This window comes from Oratosquilla oratoria, chromosome 6, assembly GCF_046742065.1.
Source record: "Oratosquilla oratoria isolate Oo_2021 chromosome 6, ASM4674206v1, whole genome shotgun sequence".
Classification (NCBI taxonomy): domain Eukaryota; kingdom Metazoa; phylum Arthropoda; class Malacostraca; order Stomatopoda; family Squillidae; genus Oratosquilla; species Oratosquilla oratoria.
This window is the reverse complement of record NC_134782.1, coordinates 44,548,909-44,571,691: the sequence shown is the minus strand read 5'-3', so window position 1 is coordinate 44,571,691 and position 22,783 is coordinate 44,548,909. Positions and strand designations below refer to the sequence as shown.

General features: G+C 42.9%; 1 protein-coding gene across 4 annotated transcripts in view; it reads left to right on the top strand.

Annotated features, from left to right (window-relative positions):
• Positions 1-22,783, top strand: part of LOC143026464 (uncharacterized) — a 564,398-nt gene that overhangs the window by 525,803 nt on the left and 15,812 nt on the right. For all 4 annotated transcript variants that reach the window (XM_076186904.1, XM_076186903.1, XM_076186902.1 and 1 more), the window contains 2 exons: positions 12,669-12,789; positions 20,242-20,453. In XM_076186904.1, the coding sequence (XP_076043019.1) occupies positions 12,669-12,789; positions 20,242-20,453 (333 nt within the window). The remainder of the gene's footprint in view (positions 1-12,668; positions 12,790-20,241; positions 20,454-22,783) is intronic.

The following is a 22,783-nucleotide window of genomic DNA, read 5'->3' as shown; positions in this document are numbered from 1 at the left end:
AAGAATGTCAATGTCTATTTGGTATGTGTGTGTGTGTGTGTATATATATATATAATATATGTGTGTGTGTGTGTGTGTGTAGTAGGCTTACATGCCCCCTCTCCCAACCCCCCTTCTTTCTCTGCCATTTTATGCAGCTCTCAAATGCAGGTTTCAGTAATGTTAGTAGTACATTGTCAAGTCTCATGCTTGCTCTTGATATTTTAGTAAGCTTTTGTTGAATGTCGGGTAGTGTATGAATAAGTTTCCCAAGGTCCATTGGGGATGTGAAGAAAACAGGCGCTGAAATATGGAGCATATTGCATGGTATTTCAAGATTGTTGTCCCATCAATCACATACCATATTACAATATTACAGATGGCAGATAAATATCAGATGACAGTGATATTGGGGAAGTCACACTAATACAGATTTCTTAGAATATACAACGATTTTGGGGAAAAGGTTACTTCGTGAGTAGACTGAGGGGTGGCATGGTTACGTTTGATGTAGAATTGTCGAAGATGTTGAAGGTCGCGTAGTGTACCGACTGGTAGTTGCTGAGGTGATCTTTGATGTTCTAAACATGTGCATTGCTAGTTCCCCGTTTGCTGGTTTACCTTGGAACCTCTTTCTTTTATGCGAAGGGCTTCGAGGATTTGTAGTCTTATCATATTGGGGCAGGAGTCATCCGTAATTATCCATTTTTAGCATTATCTAATTGGTGTCATTATGACAAGTACTGATGATAATTTTAGAAATTACGTATGTTGAAAATGACAGGTGAGACTACGTGTCGATTTTGTCTATGCCGTACTAATAGGGTGAAAGGTGCATTTCTCTTGTGCCCACTGGAATTAGTCACATGACTTCCTTGAAAATTCATGGTCAGGGTATATTTTGAAGTAAGATGTCGCCTGATTAGAGTATCTGTTGTTTACATGTACTTGGGTAACTCTAGTTCTTGACAATTAACATTCGAGGTTAAGCAATAGGTGAATGCTTACCTGTATAGGCTCCTATGGTGAATTCCTTGTGTGTGTGTGTGTGTGTGTGCATGTGCAGAACCCAGGGTTACTTTCTTTCGCCAGCACTGGTGTTTCAGATGTAGTAGAAGTTTGTCTCATGAATACATCTAGGAAGGGAATGGCGAATTGTTGCTAAATTCAGTGGTAAACTGAAAAATCAGACTTGGCCATTAGTATTTCTTGAAGCTTATTGTCGTTGTTTACCTTCACAAAATACCATCAGAGTAACGTCACTGTATATCACCATATTTTTCGGAAGTACTCCAGGTGGGGACCTTATGGAGGTTCCATGTACTTGAATAAATAGGTTTATGTAGGGGCATTTTTACTGTGCTGCGCTCTAAGAGAGACTTAAGGAATGTAAAGTCTGGGTGTGGTGTCGTTTCGGTATACGTTGTACTATGAACTGGAACATTGATGAAAAGGGACTCGGCAACAAATGATGCAATATCTTGTCATTTCTATAACAGTAGTCTGGGTTGCACTCACCATAGATTGGTGGAATTTATATTACTTTTTTTCAATGCCCAGTGTTTTGACATTCTTTAGATTATCAACTTGGTTTTAAGTGATTTTCTTGGATTAATTTTCATAGTTTACGAAACACACAAGCCCAATAGGTCACGCTGTGGCCGTCCGTACACCACACCCATCCCCTTGCTCAAGATGGGACAGTAGCGGCTTGTGGTTTTGTGATGCTTGAAATCCCCGAGCGAGTTTGATCCCTGGTCTGTAGCGTACATGTGTGTGCGTGCATACGTTCGTTTTCAGTGCGCGAGTGCATGCGTGTGTGCATAAAGTTTTCAGGTGGATGTAATACTTGACATTGTATTTCCTGAAGGGATATCGCACGCACGAGTCCTTGCGTCACATGTGTCAGCTGTGTTGTCACGAGTGTCGTGGAAGTAAACCGCTAGATTTAGTGGGGGTTGAAGCGCTCCTATGGAGAAGCAAATGGCTTTAAAGGGGCCTTGCCGAATACGGGCGTCGGTGAGGGTTGGGGGCGGGGGGGGGCGCTGTCTTGTTGCCAGGCAGGAGCTGCGAGCCAGGGCACTGGGAGGTGAAACACGGCGGATCGCGCTCCCTGTGCCAGCGGAGAGGTCGCGCTCGGCTGAACAAGATAAGGGCAACCAGTAGAAAATGAGGGAACTCCACCCTCCACCTAGCAAGGAAGGGCTTCAGGGAGATTGGTGTTAGTTTGTGCGCTACCGACGGGGTTACCTATACCTGGATACAGTAGTCGGGCGGCAGCCAGGATAAAATGAGATATAGTTTTGTTAAATAGAGGGGTTCAGGGTTGGTGCCGTCCGGGAAACGCGGGAGAGGGTCCGTGGCTGTCATGGCAACAATGCTTTAAGACAGGCTGTTGAGGTGGAGTCCAGGACTGACGAAGTGGAAATGGGAGTGGGAGTAGGTGAAAGAACGGTTGAGGTTGTGGGTGGGGGAGTGGGTGAGGTGGATTCCATCGATTTTGACTTGCTTGGTTGTTGTTCTGGCTACCAGAGGACGAAGTGTTTAGTTCGGGGACTGGTGGGATCATCCGAATACCTTACTGTGGAAGGTGTGCCATAGAGACAAAATAGTCTAGTCTAGCGACAGCCAGAATACCGTAAACGAGGAAAGTGGTATTGATGACAAGGGATGTACGAGGTTAATTAGCATACACTAATACGAGGAAACGCTGGTGCTGTTTCTTCCATGTGGTTGCACGAGTGCATAGCAATTCTCTTCACTTGGAATCCAGGTGTACAAACCCTTCCAGCGCAGTGTCAATACCTTAGTCGAGTCCTTTTCCCTCCCTGCCTGCTGCATAGGTAAAGCCAATGAAAGGGGGCGCCAGGAAATTGAGCTTGATTAAATATTGCAAGGAAGTTAAAGCTTAAAGCTGAAGGCGAAGGGGAAAGCCCCCGGCGCGGCATTTAGTGGAGAGATGTGGAGGGGTGAGGAGGCGGCGGGTGAGTCTCTTTGGTAGTTGGCGGAGGTGGGAGGGAGGGAGGGTCGGTTCGTGCATTGGCACGATTGTTAATGCTCTCTAGTAGGGGTATTCTTCACAAGAGTATGGTAATTTTGTAGTCGCATTACTTATAGTTACTCCTCGAGAGGTTGTGTTATACCTTGTATTAACTTGTTCTTGTTTTGAAAACGGACTTTAGCATTAAGTGTCGACCATGGATACTAAAGGGGCAACCCATTAAAGACCCATTCGTTATGCAACTACAGTTAGTGCCCCCCCCCCACACACACACAAAAGAAGGGAGAGGTGGGGAGGATTTGTAAAGAAAGCATGAAAACGCGGCGAATCTGTACTCCGACCCACGGCATGTTGACAGACTCGAGTGCCTTCAAGTCTGTACGTTCAAATTGGCCCGTGTGAACTGGATTCTTTGTCGTGGCATCCCAGTAGTTGAGGTTACTCTCACGATACCGGTTATCCTCGTGGTGCCCAGGCCGTACATTCGGATTGTGAAGTTCGCCGACAAGTTTCTGCTATTTGTATCTGCTCATGGGTATTACCAAACGATGATCGTCAAGTACAAGTTTCAGTATATAACTAGATATTTGTCATATTGAAAATGTACTTAGCAGGCTGCGGTCACTGCGCCACCTGTAAACAAACTTTGGTGGTGGTGTAGGGATGATGATGGTGATGATGAAAATAATAAATTATAATGGCAATCATAATTGTTGTTGCTTCGAGTTTTACTGCCTGGAAACCCACATTCCCACAGTGGCTGGCGCCGGTTCTCGGGTCCTCCTCCCATAGATTTCTTTGGGAAAAGATTTTAGACTATTGTGTGTTGTATTTGTAATGCTGTGGGTCAGTTTCTGTCACTGGCTTCCGGTAGGATGAGGAAGAAGCTACTGTTGCCAGCTCTCCGTGTGTGAAAAGATGTGGAAATTCAGTTGAAATTGATAGAGGGAGATCTTGGGCCCAGTCAGGAGACCGTATGTCAATCCGTACGAGATCCACCTCCAAATGGAGGTGAGAATGTTGACGGCTTTTGAAGAGAGGAAAGAGGGAGAGCATTCTTTCTGACGTCCATATTGTCAGACCACCACTTGCAGACACGTGCCATTGATACATCGATGTAACAAAGAATGGCGAGCGAGCTGAATGAAACGGAGTCTTTGCATCCAATTTTGGTGTCATTTTGAGGAACAGGTGGAAAGAGCAAAGAAAATGGAATTTTCACTCTTTCTCCCCTTCTCTCTTCAGGTATCCCCCCCCACCACTTACCCTCTCTTCCCCATTCCCGTTCCACACCTTACCTCTCTCTTTTTCTCTCTTTTTCCGCTCTTCACACTCCCTTTCGTTGTCTTTCGTCTCCATTATCTCCAGTTTCTTATCCTATTCCTTCCCCCTTCCCTTCAATTCCTCCCCTATTCCATCACTCCCTTATCTCCCTTTTCCTTACCTTTCCACTACCTCCTCTTCCGACTCTTCATTCCCTTGTTCCCTCTCCCTTCTCTTTTCCCACAAGTTCTTGTCACCTCTCCCTTTTTCCAACACTCCCCCGGTCTTCCCCTCTTCCTTCAATTCCTTACCCAGCTCCATCTCCCCTCTTTCCTCTTCCGTCCCCTCTCCCTCTTCTTCACATTTCCTTCCCTATTTATTCTCCCCCTCTATTCCCCTCGTTTCCCCTTTTTCCTCTCTCCTAACCTCTCTCTGTCCTTTTTTTCTCCCTCTATTAGCTCTCCCCTGTATATCCCCTTTTATTCTCTTCTCCTAATTATATTCCTCTCTCCCCTCTCTCTTCCCCCTGTATTCTCTTTTTCTTTCGACAATTTCTTCCTGTCCCTTCCCTCTTTTCTCTCCTTTATATTCCTTCCCCAAATGCCCTCACCACCCCGTTCTCCCTTCCCCATCCCATCTCATTTCCTCCTACCCTCTCTTGCCCATACCCTGTCTAATCCCTACCTTCTCTTACTCCTCCCCTTCCCCTACTCCTGTTCTCCCTTTCTATTCATCTTTCTCTTTCCCTCCTTCTCTCTCCCCTCCTTCTCTCTCCCCTCTCTCTCTCTCTCCTCTCTCTCTCTCTCCCCTCTCTCTCCTCTCTCTCTCCTCTCTCTCTCCTCTCTCTCTCTCCTCTCTCTCTCTCTCTCTCTCTCTCCTCTCTCTCTCTCTCTCTCTCTCTCTCTCTCCCCTCTCCCTCCCCCTCTCTCTCTCCCCTCTCCCTCCCTCCCTCCCTCCCTCTGTCTCTCCCTCTCCCTCTGTCTCTCCCCTCCCTCCCTCCCTCCCTCTCTCCTTTTATACTTTATATTTTTCCATAATTCCCTCCCGCACTCTCGCTTGCCTTCTTTTCTCCCTTTCTTTTCCTCTCATTTACATTCCATCCCGTATTCCTTCTCGCCCCTCTCTTCCCCTCTTTTTCTCCCTTTTGTTTCCCCTCTCTCTTGCCCAATCTTGTCTTCCCACTCTTCCTTTTCCCCACTCCTCTCCCTTCTCTCCATTCTTTTCCCTCCCTTCCCTCTTTCCCATCTCTTCCCTCCCGCTCGCCTCCTGCTCTTCCCTTCCTCGTGACAAACCTCCGTCTTATGAACTGTGTACCAAGTCTAGATGAATTTAAGAACTTTGGTTCAGTGCAGAAGAATGTAAGCTGGATGAATATCGATCATAAAGTTGATAACGGGAGGTAAACATTTTTCTTCTGTGTGCTCGTCTTTCGGCAGGGAGTTCCTCCCACCCATCACCCCACCCCCACCCCCACCTTGGGTTGAGTAAAATCGTCCTGCGATAGAACAATTTATTTTTTATTCAATTTAAAAAGGAAACGCGGATTATGACGAGTGCAGTTGATTCTTCAACTAGACACGACGCATTCGAGCGCGCGCGCACACACACATACACACAAACAAACAAACAAACAATGAGAAGACAACTGGGTCCTAATTCTGGACTCGGTAAGAACCGCCGCGGGCGTATTGTGAAGAGTTGGATTGGACGTCGCCGAAAAGAGGGGTTTTAGAAGTGAAAGGGGAACGGGTGGTGGTGGTAGTAGTTGAAGTATTGCCTCTAGTTGAATAAAATCGCTTCATGTTTGACAGAATGGGTAGTAAAGGCGTCTCGTGGTAGTAACGTGGCTGGTTGAAATGACCTCAGCCCAGCGAAGGGACTAATAGAAGTGACCCCAACCCCTTAACGCGAGGTCTTGTCCTGTTGAATGAAGTCACTCAGTGTTTAGCCAGAGTAAGGCCAGTAAACGCGTCTTAAGTCCTTTATTCTTAACCTTTAACCCTTAATTCAATAACCCCTTTGTTAGGGTTGAAAGAATTCAACTTTAGTGGGTGATGAGCCCCCACGTGGGGAAAAGATTCAACCGTAGTGGGTGATATCCAACTGGATCAGTATGGTTGATTAATCACATGGTTGGTAGGACACAGATGGTCGACGGATCATAGATAGGTTGTCCTCGAGGTCCAACAGCTGACGTCTTTCGAGGGTCGACGCGAAGAAGACATCCCTGGCAGGATTGGATTGTCAGAGCGAGCCGAGGCTTCGTCGCGAAGGACGACGCCCGTCCGCGTCGTGCGTCGAGTGGGAGCGAGATCAACGCCGACATTGATCCTGAGCGGGAGGAAGGAGGTCGGGGACGAAGGAACGGCGGCAAGCATGGCGATGGGAAACGGGACAGTGGAGGGTTTGCTAAGGGTGTGATGACATGGTCTCATGGTATGGATAATATTTGTTTGTCAGGGTCTGGCCAGTTGGTTATTGTTGTGTCACCTCAATGCTGTTGAACCTCTTGTGGGACCAGTGACGGTTCTGTAAACTAGACGTCGGAATCCTCTCCCTGCCACTCATCTACAGAAACTGTCAACACCGTCGCCTCTTTCTAGAGGCCCTCGTGATTACCGGATCAGGCCCAAGATAGCCAACTTCTTTCCTGCATATTTTCACACCAAGAGGACTCAGCCATGGACTGCTCCCCACCCCTTCGTACGCATGAAAATGAGAAAGTGCCACATAATGAGGAATCTTTCTTTCAGCTGAACAAAATCGCGTTTTCATAGCCAGAATCAAATATACAATCTACTCAGTTTTCGAACAGATTCTCCTGATGCCAAATGATTCCATTCGGCATTTTGTGACCCCTTGGGTCGCGAGGGAATTGGACCCATTACAGCTAGGAAAGCAAGATTCACTCCCCAGAAGAGGACAATCTCGTCTTGGGGCAACGGGGATCGACATACCAGATGGCAGCACAATAGAATGGGTTTAATTGAGTCAACGATTTTAACCTGATTATTCAGTTACTTCAGGAACTATCCTTCCAGTCAGACGGAGGAGAGTATAGACAACAGGGAGGGTATAGGCGGACTTCGGGTTCCACGGGACAGATGTGATGTCGAAATAGACAGGAGTTCCTTAACCTATTCCTGTCGTCAGATGTAGGCAGTCTAGGACGCTAACATCTGGATACATGACTGGAGTTGCATCATTACTACAAGGAAAAGACTTCCAGCACCCGAAAGTGTTTACTTCCATGCCTTCAACATAGTGTCGGGAGCGATATAACGGTGAGGGAGAAAGGGAAGGGAGGGACAAAGACTAAACACACTCGGTGAGTGTGGGGGAGGGGGAATTCCCTCCCCCCACAACTTAAAGTCGTGCGTGCTAAACGCTGCATTCTCGGTCTCTTCCATTCCCCCCATCCCCATCTCCCCCCCCCCCACACCACCCGGCCGCCGCATCATTACGTCATCGGAGCGTGTTGCTTACGTCACTCCCCGTTAACCCTAGTGTGAGACGATATTGCGTCATTGTCACATAGGCTTTGTGGAGTCGTGGAACATGGTGTGATGATTATCAAGGACTGCAGAGTGTGTGAGCAATTCATAGCACCACTTGGCTTTGACTGTGGAGGCGAAGCTCGTTTGAAAGCGCCGTCTGCCATGTTTGGGGATGCGGGGGCGAATGCTGGAGGAAGCAAGGGGAGGGAGGGAGTGGAGGGGCCCGCAGAAGATGCAGGTATCGTGACCTGATACTGACAGATCTTTGAACTGCCTCAGTCTGGAAGGTGCACTGAGGTGAAAAATTTATTTTATTTTATTATATATATATATGTGTGTGTGTGTGTTAACAAAAATTGAATTGATGTAATTAATAGGCTGGGCAAAGGAGTTTGGTAGCATCCTGTCGTTTGCGCAGCTGGACTTCCCCCCTCCCCCCAGTCTGAATTAAATCGTATGGCGGTGGCAGCCAGAAGAAATATACAAATGAATAACAACGAAGCGGCTTAAACCCCCATCACAGGTTAACTAGAACGAGATCTTTTAAGTTCACATATGTAGATGGAAGGGATGCCGGGTGGCGGAGGATCCAGCTGACATGAAAATTGGGTTTAGGTCTGCCGTGTGTGGACTTTGGGGGACGAACTCTGACGGGAGAGATCGGGGGGGGGGGATGTAGATCTTGCTCCCGTCCGTCGTCTCTGCGGTTGAGGAAATTCGCCCGTGCTGCGTCTTCGATGGAAACCGCGAAATGAGCTTGTTACCTCCTTGATGAGAACTTGTGGTGGTCGAAGTCGTCGTCAGAGTCTCCCCGGGGTAGTCGTAGTCGTCAATGTTTAGAGTCGATGTCCCCGTGGTAGTCGTTAGGCCCCAGCAGAGGCTGTCGTTTTCAAGATCCACCGGCGGGTGCCAGTATGAGGGGGTCGTCGTCCATCGGTCTCATAAGAACATAACATAAGAATGAAGGAGACTGCAAGAAACCATAAGGCCTACACTAGGCAGCTCCGTCTCTGCGTAGTTCCAGCTGAAAAAAAATATATTTGACGTCATGGTTTTCGAACTATTTCTCTGGAAAGGAACTGATATTATGGACGTCTTTTAGCGCGGCGTTGGCCTTTATCGGGATTTCAAGGTGCTTGGTAACCTTAGGGCACATAGCGAAAGAGTGAGTGTTGTTCTCACAGCCGACCTTTCTCTTTGTGGGTGGGTTAAGGGGATGACACCAAAGGGATAAGAATGAATATGAAATGTTGTTTTCCAAAGTAGGTTGCCGTGTGACATTTGTTATTCATTGACAACCCTGTGTATGAGGCTCTGGCTGCTTATGTTATTACGTGTAGTCAATATTTTAGGGAATTTTGTGACACTCTTAGGAACCAGAGGCACGCAGTATTCTTTTACGATTGAAGATTAATCTCCATTAAAAAAAAATGCTGATCACTCCTAACTTCTGCTGCTTTACTTAAATATCTCCTTTATCACTTCTTTAACTCCACATCTTCGGTGCGATATTGTCTCCAGAGATAGAAGCGCTGGTTATTGCCGACGAAGTGCCGTTCACCAACAGAAAGACCCTCTCTTGTTGTTCCTTCTCACCGCGTAGCCATGTCAGCAGGCGGCGCTTGCGAAGTCTGTAGTCGAAGTACGAGTTCGTGTACTATGGGGGAACAGAAATTATTTGATGGTGCTTCTATTTCACAGCAACCCCACCCCCATCCCCCAAAAAAATTGAGGGTTTGATTTATGGATATTTGCCAAATTGTTCTTCGATTAAGTCTCGTATCTTATCGCAAACCGTAATCTAGTTGTAGGCCTTCGCCAGTTATCGATCCCTTGTAACTGAAGCACTTCCCCGACGTATCGACGTCCCTCAATCCCCCGCCCCTTCCCTCGGCCCATGTCAAGCCGGTGTGCTCCCCCTCTCTCCCTAAATGTGCCCCCAGTATCTCTCCCTCTCTTTCTCTACCTCTTTCCCCCCCTCTCAATCCCCCTTCCTCTCTCCCTCCCTTCCCCTTCCTCCCTCCATCTCTCTCCCCATCTAAATCCCTCCTTCCCTCCCTTGCTCCCCCTTCCACCCTTCTTCCCTCCCTCACCTACTTCCTCTCCTTCCCACCATCCCACGTGGCATTCCTTCCCCCCTCCCCCTGCTTCCCCCGTTCTCCCGATCATGGACGACGGTGCTGCCCTGCAGCACGGGGTCCCGCCTTCCTCTCGGTAATAGCCGGTGCTCCTCCTCCACTTTCGCGCTTTTCCTCAGGCTAGGCACTCCTTGGTCTCTTCGATGAATCGCGGTGACGTACTTCGTGGGTTCTGTCCCGGTGAAGGACAGGAGGTTTTTATGCAGCTGACGGGTGGGCCTCTGGAAGGCGAGGTGTGGACCTTGATTGCTCAAGACCTTTAGGTAGCAAGCGGCCCTTCTCAGCTGCTGAAAATCGCCGGCCTGAAGGCGAGGGGTGGTCCTTGAGATCTCAAGACGTAAGGGCGGGAGGCGTCCCTTCACAGCTGCTTAGAATCGCCGACCCTTAACCCTGCTAAAGGAGTTAGTTGACATCACATTAAGGTCGTTACAGCTATTGCTCCACGAGTACCCTGCAAGTCGTTAAAAAAAAAAAAAAAAGTTCATCAGACACCCAAGAAGGAAGGTCATTCGTACTTCGAGATGAATTTGTCCATGGGATGTAGTGGTTGGTGTGATTAATCCTCAACATGCAGTAACATGCCGCACGCCCGGGTGAGTGAAATCGCCCGCTGTTAGCCAGAACATGTTCGAATATGTTACTGTATGATTTGGATGACAGTTGGAACTCTCCCGCCACAGTGACGCTTGAATAAAATCGTGTGGCATTGGCTCAAGCCGAATACCCTGCCTCCGAGGTCGGGGTTGGGGAGGTTAAAGTATGGGGATGATCCCCCACCCCCCACCCCCTTGATTGTCAGGATACAGGATCTGATTCCCTTCCCCCTCCAAGTCCCACTGGTCCTGGTATCCTCCCCCTACTCAAGCGTAACCCCCTTGTGGATTCCCCTTAATATGTATGCATTATTCGTATCCCGGTCTGGGATGCCGCTCGAAGTTCCACGGGGCTTCACTCGTTCCATAGCGCGTGCCGCCGAGGTGGAGTTTCGTCCCCTCGGCCACACACGGTTCGGTACACCACGCTACCTGCACAATGGTACCAGCACCAGTCCAAGTCAGTTCCGTTAGCACCATACTACATCACGTGGCCGTATTTACAGCACACTACTAAAGGACGCGCTCGCATGTACACGCACTGTGAACCATTATCATGACACCAATGGACGTCGAATTGTGCCACGATTAGTTTGTATCGAGTCGTGCTCTTCGCCCAAACATTGACGCCGACGTCGTTTTCGGAACAAAGAGCAGTCCAACCACATGATTAATTTAGTGTTTGGTATATTAGAGAATATACAATGCACGAAAGTGAGAGAGATAGTTGTAGTAGGCAATGAAGGGATTAAAATTGAAGTGACAGTAAAAGTGATCTTGGAAGTGTGTTTTGCAGGTCGAGCTTATCAGATAAGGAAGAACGTTGTCATATTATTAGATAAGATTTGATGAGTGCATTGAAAATGTGGAGAGTGTGGTTGAAGAGCAAGTTGTTTGAATATGGCGCGCACGCACACACACACACACACTCACACTCACACTCACACACTCACACTCACACTCTCACACTCACACTCACTCTTCCAGGAGGGTAATAGCTGTCGATTACGAGTTCAATTTTTTATTCAAGACCATAGTTAATCAAATGCATGCGCGCGGGCGAGCACACATATGCTCGCGCGCGCTCGCGGGGCTGGATTCAGAAAGTGCGTATTTAAAATTGATTGGATTTTAATCAAATAAGATACAGGAAAAAATGACGAAGTTGCTCTTACGTCACCTTATCAAATCATTATCTTAATGTGACGTTGCCTTTCGAATTACCAATTTAGTTTGGCAATTTCTTTATTAGTACAAGTACTTCCATTAAGCTAAGTTCGGTTGTGCTTTCTTTTTAGGGAGAGTTTCCACTGCGATACGTATTTCTTCTCTCTTGTTTAGCTGAAACCTAAGCTTGTAATTTGTCCATCGTTGATGAAAGCATATGATTGGCCAACAGCATTTATGTTGCAGAAAAACCACTAGGAAAATAACAGAAGGGAGACTGAGCGCATTCGCGTTCAAGTGATTTCTTCTGCAAGCGTTTATGTTGTTTATATGTAAACTAAGAAGTGTATCCAATATCAGACTTAAGCTGAGTACGTGGGGTGGAAATTACCTGGGTGAAATATTGAAAGTAGTACCATAAGTTGGTTATTAGGTCAATTTCTGATTTATTTTACAACCTTTCATCTTGTCCACAAACCATTTTGTGTATCCTGGTATGTGTGCGTGCTTTATGTATTGGTGTTCATAGTGAGAGGATCTGTATGTGTTTTAAATGTCCATGATCTTGATGTGGGTTTTCAAGGGAAATAGAATACTTTGGGGACATCATTGTATTTGATTTCTTTTGCGCATGGGATGGTTATGAGTGCAGCTTCTTATTTATGACGGACTTATTTTTTATTATTTGTGTGTCAGTAGGGCAGTGTCCTATATAAATTATTTTGGTTATCTTTTACAATTTAATTTCATTGTGAATGTAAATTGCTTCCAGTTTGTAGTGTTTGAAAGGTTAAAATGAAATGTGATACAGCTGTTTTGCATTTTGTTCAGTTTATGTTCGATGTTATGTTTTTTTCCCACTTGATATAATGAAATATGAATATATAACTGTTTTTGAATGGTATGTAGAACAAGTGGTTTTTGAGATATGTAATTTTGCTGGTTTTATCCGATGTCCTAAGTTTTCAGATCTTCATCACTTTGTTTACCTGAAGTGATAAGTTTAATATTGTTTCTCCTTTGGTTGCAGATTGCACCCTCAGCAAAAAAGCTGTGGGGTGTGGAGGAGGGCAAACCTGACAACAAAGGCATCTTTAACATCGGGGAACAGACGTGGCGTGACACAGCATGGAGTACGGGACCAGCTGCAGGTATTTGGGGAGTGTAGAATTGACCTATTTTTAATCCAGGGAGAGATGTATAGGTGATATTCTGTCTTATGAGGACATTAAAGTTTGTCTCAACATTGGTACTGATGTGATTTTATTCCACTGACAGAAAACCTAAAACCATAGCTAGAATAAAGGATGGAAATTGTAAAATACAGCACTTGAAAAGGTTAATTGAGAAAGGCTTAAAGGTGCTGAAGGATATTGTTAACTGCTAGCTAAAATATACAACTAAGGTCGTAGAGTCCAAACAAAAGGATTAAGGGTATTGAACAATGTTATTACATGTAACAGGAGGTTTTGTTGAAGCAAAGACATGCACTCTGTATACAGTGTACATTGTGCATGTATTCGAGATAAGCTTATGCCTGGAGGCACCTAACTATTACAGAAGTATTTGCCTTTGCTCTTAATTGTGGAATGGCCTGGAGAAATGGCAGTCATGTAGCTTGTTGGGATGATACATATGGTTATGAAACTAATTCATAGATCAGCATGCCGTGTTGGAACTCATACATAGGGTGAAATTATGTAGATATAGTTGTAAAGGGAAAAGAGTAGCAGTAAAATAGAAGCAAAAATGCTGACACAAATGAGTGGAATAAGTAAGATATATGGTATAAAAGGAACAGTGGTGAGGAAGAGGAGGAGTAAGAAGAGAAAATAGGAACAGGAATAGGCATCATGGGTATCTAAGATGCATGGGTGCTCTTCAGTTTAGGATGGGTTTATGTCTATATAAACCCATCCTAGGTTGAAAATACCCAACTTCTCTCTCTCTCATTTCCTCTCTCTCTCTCTCTCTCTCTCTCTCTCTCTCTCTCTCTCTCTCTCTCTCTCTCTCTCTCTCTCTCTCTCTCTCTCTCTCTCTCTCTCTCTCTATATGTATATATATACACACACACACATATATACCCACACACTATGTATATGTGAGGATCATTAGTGGACTGAAGTGTCACAGGCAATTAGGCTGAGTGAAGTGGTGAGATTGTAGAAAGGCCCCCTGTGCTGGTCCTTCTGTAAGTGTATTTATCTCACTTGTGATATATCTAAAAAGTTTGTTCCAAGAGAAAGGAGGGTGGGATAAGTTTTGAAACTTCCTTGCCTCTGATTAAAGGGAACAAGTTGGGGGAGGTAGTAAAGAAAAATTAAGTTACTGCCACATCTCTCACTAACTCGCTTCATTAGAAAAAAAAAATGATGTCGCAGGGGAAGCTGTAAAGATGAGATGTTGGTAGTATATACATACATACATATACCAAAGGCTTTTTCCCCCTTACAAGGGAGATAGCCAAAAAAACAAAAGCATAAAAACCACTCCCACCCATTCCATCCCCAACATATTCCACTCCCCTCTACCCTCTTCCCTCTCTCTTATCTTGACATCTCCTGGATGACAGGTCATCCCTGCATTGTGCCCACTGCCCTGGGCCACTCCCTTTCCATCCCTTCATGCAGAAAAGGAGAAAACAGGGAGAAATCCCTTTGGGCTGCATCAATTTATTTCTCACATATACTCCCTCACCCCCCCATCCCCCATCCACTCCCCCTCATGCATCATAGCATCATCCATACACAACAATTTTCCATTCACCCCTGTCTTCTGTCATCTCCCATCTCAACAGACATTCCCCTCTTTCCCAATGCCCCATTTACCCCATCCATCCAACTCATACTAGGTCGCCCCCTATGTTCACCCCTTCCACCTCTACCTTCCACACCTCTTTTACTAGTCTAGTTGGTAGTAACCAGAATAAAAGAAAACATGCATTTGCTTGGCTGTGAGTTCAAATCCTGCTTTCCTCTATGATTCCCAGCATTGCCTGCCTCAACAGTCCAAGTGCATAGGGCAGAGGTGACAACTTTAGACACAGCTATGTGCCTCTTGGCATAGTCTCCACACCTCCTTTCTAGATACCTCATATAGTCAGTGGCATTGGAATATACATACATTATTCAATTGAAAGAAAATGTAGTGGTCAAATAAAAGCTAGATATTTGCAACAGCCTAGATTGAAATACATAGTTGTCTATTTATATTTTTCATTAATGAGAAAATATTTAAAGTTGAATTTATAACTTAGATATATGGAAAGTGCAATATCATTGAATGAATATAGGATTCAGACATGGTTATAGGTAATTGCTCAAGATGTGTTGATAATGTGAAAGAGAGTTACCAGCTCCAGTGTACCAGTACCTCATTAGATTATACTTCACAACAAATAGTACAAAGCAAAACCATGTGAATTCTAGTAGATTGCACTGAAAGTCCAGTAGATCACTTATACTTTAAAATAAAAGTCTCCCCTATAGAACAGCACATTTCTTGACAAGAGCTTGCACACACACCCACAAAAAAAAAGACAGTTTAATAAAGATGATATAAAAAAGGGACCCCATAGGTACAGCTCCAACCCAGTATACTACAACTAGGTAAATACATCATTGCATGACATCACATCACACACCCTCTGCCTATGGGACAACCTGCAACATAACACACATTCTATAACCAACCCTCCTCCTTTCTGTACCTCATAAAGACTTACAGAAATGAATCATTAATCATTGAACAGATAATACTGTCAAGACCAACAAATTAAGCACTAAATTGAGTATCTCTGGACAGATCCAGAAGAAAAACCCTCACGATACATTGGTGATGCATCTACCTGCTAAGACATGTCCTAGATACAGTCACCATAAATAAGTTGCAGAGCATGTTATTTTACAATGCTCAGCAGTATCTTTGTTAGATAATAGTCTCTTCCCAGTGTGACATTGACAAATACAATGGTCCAGGCCAGGTTTCTCAGAGCATGTGGTTTCCTGCAAGAGAGATCTGAGGCTACAGATTGAATTTTTTTAATTTCATTGTGGCCATTATTAGATATTGTTTTCCCAGCAGAATACTGGAAATATGTAGGAGTCAGATAGGCACACATAGTCATTTGCAGCAATATTGCAAACTGTTTCCAGTTTAAAGATCTGTGAATAAATATTAGAGTTTGTATAAGAAGGATACCACTTGTTTTGAAATGTTGAAAGAATTCATTGACACCATAACTTATACCAGTTATTTCATAAATCGTGCTGAGTTGGACCAATGATGGATACCTGCATGTCATGATCCTGCAAGATGTACATCAAAGTCACACATTTTCCACACCTGTCAATCTTGTCCCCACCATCAAGAGGTGCCAGAGGGGCTGACACTTAGACTCTGGACTGAGACCAAGATATCTCATTCTATGAACTGCAAATATATTTTTTACACCTTTTCACTCATGGAGAACTGACAGCCAGCAAATACTCCCCATCTCCTACCATACAAATATACATACACATACAGAGAGAGATCTGTAGGAGGGCCTGAGGAGTTGCCAGCCACTTTCAAGGTCTTCTGTTTGCTTTTTAAGCTAACTAGTTGGAATTCATTGGAATTAATAATTATGGGAAGTGCATGTTTGGTTTCTTTTCATTACACGAGGTGATTGTAAGTATTTAACTTGTGCATATTTTCTTTAACATGAAAATGGTTCGAAGAATGTGATATGTAGCCTTGTTTTTAAGATATCTAACTCCATAATAGCTTAGAATGCTGAAAAAAAATGAGAATGAAAATTTATGCAGACCACTTGGTGCCCATGTTTATTTTCCTTTTGTAAATTTAGTCATTCTCAAGATGCTTCATGGGTTTTAACTTTAGATTTTATTATTTAAAAATATATATATATATTGGTAAGGTGATACCTATTTTAACATAAGTATCTAGAGCAGAATAATTTTTGCGTCCACTGGCTTACTAGGCCTGTCGTAGACAACCCTCCTCTTTTATCCGGGCATGGGACTGGCATGGAGTTCCATATGTCTCCCCCATGGCAGAGTTATTTATAAAACTTGGGTAATTTGCCATTGGGGTAACTGAACAATAAATGTTAATTACCAAGCAGTATATATTTATTTATTTGTATTTTTTCTAGGGTAGAGATTGGTGTGTGTGTGTGTGTGTGTGTGTGTGTGTGTGTGTGTATTTACCTAGTGGTATTTTATGGGAAGGGAGCTCTGCTTGTACTGACCCATCTTTGTAACTTTCAGCATCTAGTTTGTTCTTAAATTCTTGTATGGTTTTTGCACATAATGTTTTTTGTTCAGTTTGTTCCAAATGTCCACCACTCTGTGTGGGAAACTTTCCAGATGACTTCTATAACTATCCTTTTTGAGTTTCTTTTCATGTCCTGTTGTTTTTCTTTTGTCCCACTTTAATAAATCTTCTCTGTCAAGGACTTCCATGCCTTTCATGATTCTGTAAATGGCCAGCAGATCTCCTCTTTCTCTTCTTTGTTCCAGTGTTGGTTGTTCCAGTTTGGAGAATCTTTGTTCATATGTCAATTTTGTAAGTGTGTGTGTGTGTGTTTGTGTATTACCTAGTTGTATTTTACGGTAAGAGAGCTATGCTCATTGTGACCTGCTTTTGCTTTCAGCATCCAGTTTGATCTTAAATTCTTGCATAGTTTTTGCACTCACTGTTTCCTTGTTCAATTTGTTCCAGATATCCAGCACTCTGTGTGGGAAGCTATTCTTTTTCAGATCTCTTCTATAACTATCCTTTTTATTTTTATTTTTTCATGTCCTCTTGATCTTTTATCCCACTTTAATAAATCATCTCTATCAAAGACTTCCATCCCTTTCTTTTCATGTCCTCTTGATCTTTTATCCCACTTTAATAGATCATCTCTATCAAGGACTTCCATCCCTTTCATAATTCTGTAAATGGCCAGTAGATCTCCTCTTTCTCTTCTTTGTTCCAGGGTTGGTAGTTCCAGTTTAGACAATCTTTGTTCTATGTCAGTTTAGAGTGTTGGTGCCATCTTTGTCGTTGCCCTTTGAATTCTTTCTAATTTCTTTATATTCTGTTTTTGTACTGGGTGTCCCTAGTGTTGCAGCATACTCCAGTCTTGGTCTTATCAATGAAACTAATATTTTCTTTACCATTTCTTCATCCAAGTAGTCAAGGCCAGGCCTCTTTCATTGATTTTAGTAAATTGAAGGTTTCTCTGACTATTTTGTTGATATATATTGTTTGTCTTTGCTGATAATTACTCCCAGGTCCCTTTCCGAGTTACTTTTTTTTAACTTCTTTTGCACCAATTTTATATTGTCCTGATATTCTATTTTTACTTTTTTCAAATTCCATTATACTACATTTCTTGATGTTGAAGTTCACTTCCCACTTTTGACTCCATTCCCAGACTTTGTCCAAGTCATTTTGTAGTGATTCACAGTCTTCCTCTGTACTTTCTTCAGTAGTTTTGCATCATCTGCAAAGAAGTTCATATAACATTCCACACTTTCATCCATGTCATTTATACATATGGCAAACATTATTGGAGGCAATACAGAACCTTTGCAGACTCCACATATCATTTCTTCCCAGGTTGAGTTTTTCTCTCTTGAGTACCACCCTAATTTTTCTCCCATTCAAGAAATCTTCCACCCATTCCAATAACTTGCCTTGTACTCCACCTATTATTTAGATTTTTCTTAGTAACTATTTGTGTGGTACTTTATCAAATGCTTTTTGTAAATCTAAGAAGGCACAATCTGCCCATCTGTCCCTTTCTTGCATTATTTCTATTAGTTTTGAGTAAAAGCAAATCAAGCACATGAGCTTCCATGAGTGGATAGTGTGTTTAACTAGTTGTATTTACCAGGTATACTGGTTTGGAGCTGTTATCATGGGATTCTGTTGTTCATTTATTAAATTTTGCTTCAAATTCATCTAAACAATCTTTCTTTTTCTATTTTTTACCATGACCAACCTAGGCCAGCAGATCCATGTCCTTTATATGTATATATATATATATATATATATATATATATATATATATGTGTGCAGGAAAAACACTGGAAGCGTGTGTTCTTGAAAATGCAAGGTTGACCACGAAGAAAAACTATTAAAGCAGAGCGCTTTCGTGTATTCACATGTATTATTTGCACTGAAGATGTGAATACACGAAAGTGCTCTGCTTTAATACTTTTTCTTCGTGGTCAACCTTGCATATAGATGTGTATATGTATATATATATATATATATATATATATATATATATATTATATATATATATATATATGAATGGCATTGCCTCTCGTCACTCTTTCAGTGTGGGAAGTCCCATTTTTTTCTACTCTCGTATGGCATATCAGCCAAGCTTGGGATAATCTTGGTTGCTGCCTTTTGTACTCATGTTTTTCATCTTAGTGTGGTAACCACACCAGTGCTGTCTGCTCTGGGGCAAATGAGACTTGATTATTTTTCATTGTTTCCTAATCCATGTTCTTATGTTCATCAGCAACTTACAAATTTCTCCTATTACTACTTTTATGTGACTATCAATGGACCATCTCTGGTATTCCAAAATCCTTTTCCTTTTTTGCTTTTGTAATTAATTCATATAAAACATTATAACATCCTGAAGATCCTTTCTTTGTATTCAAGTTCATTTTCCACTTTTGGCTCCATTCATTAGCCTTATCTAGATCTTCCTGTAGCAGTTTAACTTTCTTCCTGACATTGGGATCATCTGTAAACAAGTTTGCATAGCTTTCTGTTTCATTCATCACTATTATTATTCAGTAAGAACATTACAGGTACTAGTGGTATTCCACCTCTTTCAAATCTGATGAATCCTATGACTATGTCTGTTACTTGTAAAATATACTCATTCTAATGGACTCATTTTAAGGCCTCCTATGTTTTCTAACTTCCATGTTAAGATTAGGCGAGGCATAAAGACTAGCAAAAATAGTTTAGAAAGCAGAGGTAGCTGAAATAAGCTTGAAGAGAAGACTGAGAATGGGATGGATGGATGGGGTGAAAGGGGCAAGAATGAGTGGATAGTGGATGTGATTGGATGAACTTATACAGATTTCTCTCTCTCTCTCTCTCTCTTTCTCTCTCTCTCTCTCTCTCTCTCTCTCTCTCTCTCTCTCTCTCTCTCTCTCTCTCTCATCTGTAAATGGTTGACTGGTTCAAGAGGGAGGGTCACCATGTAATGAAGGAGTGGGGACTAACTAGCTTTGGCTGTTGGGCCTTGTGAAGATGCTGAATCTTGCTGCATTGTTTCTGACCCAAGCAATGGGTGAGGGGCAAGGATTATCCCCTCATCCACAATGAGACAACAAATGGGATAAAGGAAGCGTAGGTGTATGCCTTGGTAGGGTCACCTTCCTTATAAAAGAGAAAGGGCGCTTTGGTATATATATATTTATATTATTTTTTATGGCACCCTGTTGAAACCCTTTTCCAAAGCCAGGTGTAATCACTCCACCCCACTATCTTTTATGCATGTGTGAACATATGTATGTTTAAGAAAAATATCTAATAATCATAAGAGGCAGTTGAAATCAAATTTGAATCTTTTACAGATCATGGAGTGGGACAACATGCATTAAGTATGGGTGTAGGACAGCGGGGACCTGGGCGACAATTTCCTGGTGGAGATTCGGTATTATCTCCCCGTGCCTCGGAAGCTGCTGGCGTGGGAGTCAAGATGGTAGAGTACCTATTGGCTTCCTCGCCAACAGGAAAAGATGCTTTAGAATCTGCACACCAACGCATTGCCACACTCTCACTCAGGGTAAATATTAATGTTCTTTGGTATGTTGGAGTAGCTGAATTTAGTTGACTGTTGGTCAACTTATGTTTCTTGGTAGCCACTGGTCTATTGCAAGAGAAAGTTGGAGCAGTGGATTGACTGATTGTAGACACAGGACTTTGCATTGCATTAATGTTTTTTTTTTTTACAATAATTCTTTGCTTTTTGTGAACATTTATGGGAGAGGCATATACAGATAATTCTTACAGTGTCTTCTATTATGGGGTTTTGATTGCACAAGTTTTGTACAGTAAATATTTGAGGGACTTTAGTGATGTGCAAACAGTCAAGAGTCATGCAACACTCCTTTATGATTGGAGGCTAATCTTCTTTCAGAAAAGAATGTTGATTGCTTTCGACTTTTTCTATTGCACTGTTTGCTATAATTTTTTAATCTTTACTTTATCATCTCAATATCTCCACGTCATTGGAGTGATAATGTCTCCAGTGGTAAAAGCAGTGGTTATTGCTGACAAAATGATCTTATAGTATGTAGATTTGTAGCTATATTTGTGATAGTTTTTTGCAAATTATTTAATTAATTTTATTGTTATTGTTGTTGTTGTTATTATTATTATTATCATTATTATTATTATTATTATTATTATTATTAATTATTATTATTATTCCCTGTCTGGAGTATTGGCTACATGTTATTGTGGGGTTAAAAGCTGTTCAGTAGCAGAAGATAAAGGAGACAAAGAGGAGAGCAGATGTGAAATGGGGTAAGAGTATGACAGAAAATTTTGAAAGTAATAAAAAGATGTTTTGGAAAGAAATTAAGCAAGGAAGAGGAGGTGAATAAAAGAGAAGAAAAGGTGCAGATAGAGAGATGATAATGGAGGATGATGGGCAGAGTATTTTAGGGAGTTGTTAAATTTGAAGGAGGATAGGGAGGGAAAGGTAGTTGCAGTGGGAAGCACAAAGAAAATGACCATGATGAGTGAGGAAAATGGAGGAGAAATAAGGAAAGATGAAGTGAAGGCAGTTGTTAAGATGATGAGAGCAGGTAAGGCACCTGGGTTGAATGGCTGTCATGCAGAATGTCTAAAAAAAGGGAGGTACAGTGATGGTGGACCGGTTGGTGAGGTTATTTAGTGTTTGTTTAAAAGAGGGTAGAGTGCTGGAGGAGTGCCTGTATATTTCCACTTTACAAGGGAAAGGGGGACAAGTGTGAGTGTAGTAGTTTCAGAGAGATCAGTTTGTTAAGTGTAACTGGGAAGGCTTATGGGAGAGTTTTGATTGAGAGGATTAGGAGAGAAGTGGAGTAATTGGTGAGGAACAGTGTGGATTTAGGACAGGTAGAGGTTGCGTAGATCAGATTTTTGTGGTAAGACAGATATGTGAGAAAGCTTTAGAATAAAGTTAGGATGTTTTTGGGGCCTTCATGGATTTGGAAAAGGCTTATGACAAGGTAGACAGGAAAGTAGTGTGGGAGGTATTACAGATATATGGAATAGAAGGAAAGCTGTTAAGAGCAGTCAAGAGTTTTTATGGGAGTAGTAGAATCAGAAATGGAGAGAGTGAGTGTTTTGAGGTAAAGGTGGGACTTCACCAGGTATATGTCACCTTGGCTGTTCAATTTATACATGGATGGGGTGGTACAAGAGGTAAATACAAGGATAGTGGGTCAGGGATTGGAGATGGTTAAAGAAAATGGAGAAAAGTGGGAGATAAGACCGTTGTTGATGACACTGTGCTTGTAGCAGGATCAGAGGAGGGATTGAAATAGTGACCAAGTTTGGGAAGGTTTGCAAAAGAAGTTGAAGATATATGTGGGGAAAAGTAAAGTGATGAGATGTACAAAGGGAGAGTGTGGCAGCAAATTGGAAGTGAGTATTAAGGAAGAGAGAGAGGAGGAATTAGATAGATTTAAATAATTAGGTGCGGATGTGATGGGAAAGGGAGGAGTGGAGGTGGAGGTAGAGGTAGAATGTAGATTGAGAGAAATAAATGCCTTGGGGGATTGAAAAGTGTAATGAGAAATAAGCATTTGGGAATGGATACTAAGAGGAGATTGTACGAAGGAGTGATTGTGTCAACAGCACTGTATGGGGCAGAAGCATGGAACATAAGAGAGGAAAGAAGGAGTTTGAATGTGTTTGAGATGAGGTGCCTGAGAAGGATGATAGGGGTTACTAGGCTGGATAGAGTGAGAAACAGGGAGGTGAAGAGGAGAATGGGTGGGAAGGGAATTGAGAGATAGGGTTGATGAAAGAGTATTGGGATGGTTTAGACACATGGAAAGAATGAGTGAAGAAGATTAGTAAAAGAAATGTGGAAGGCAGAGGTGGAAGGTGTGAACATGAGGG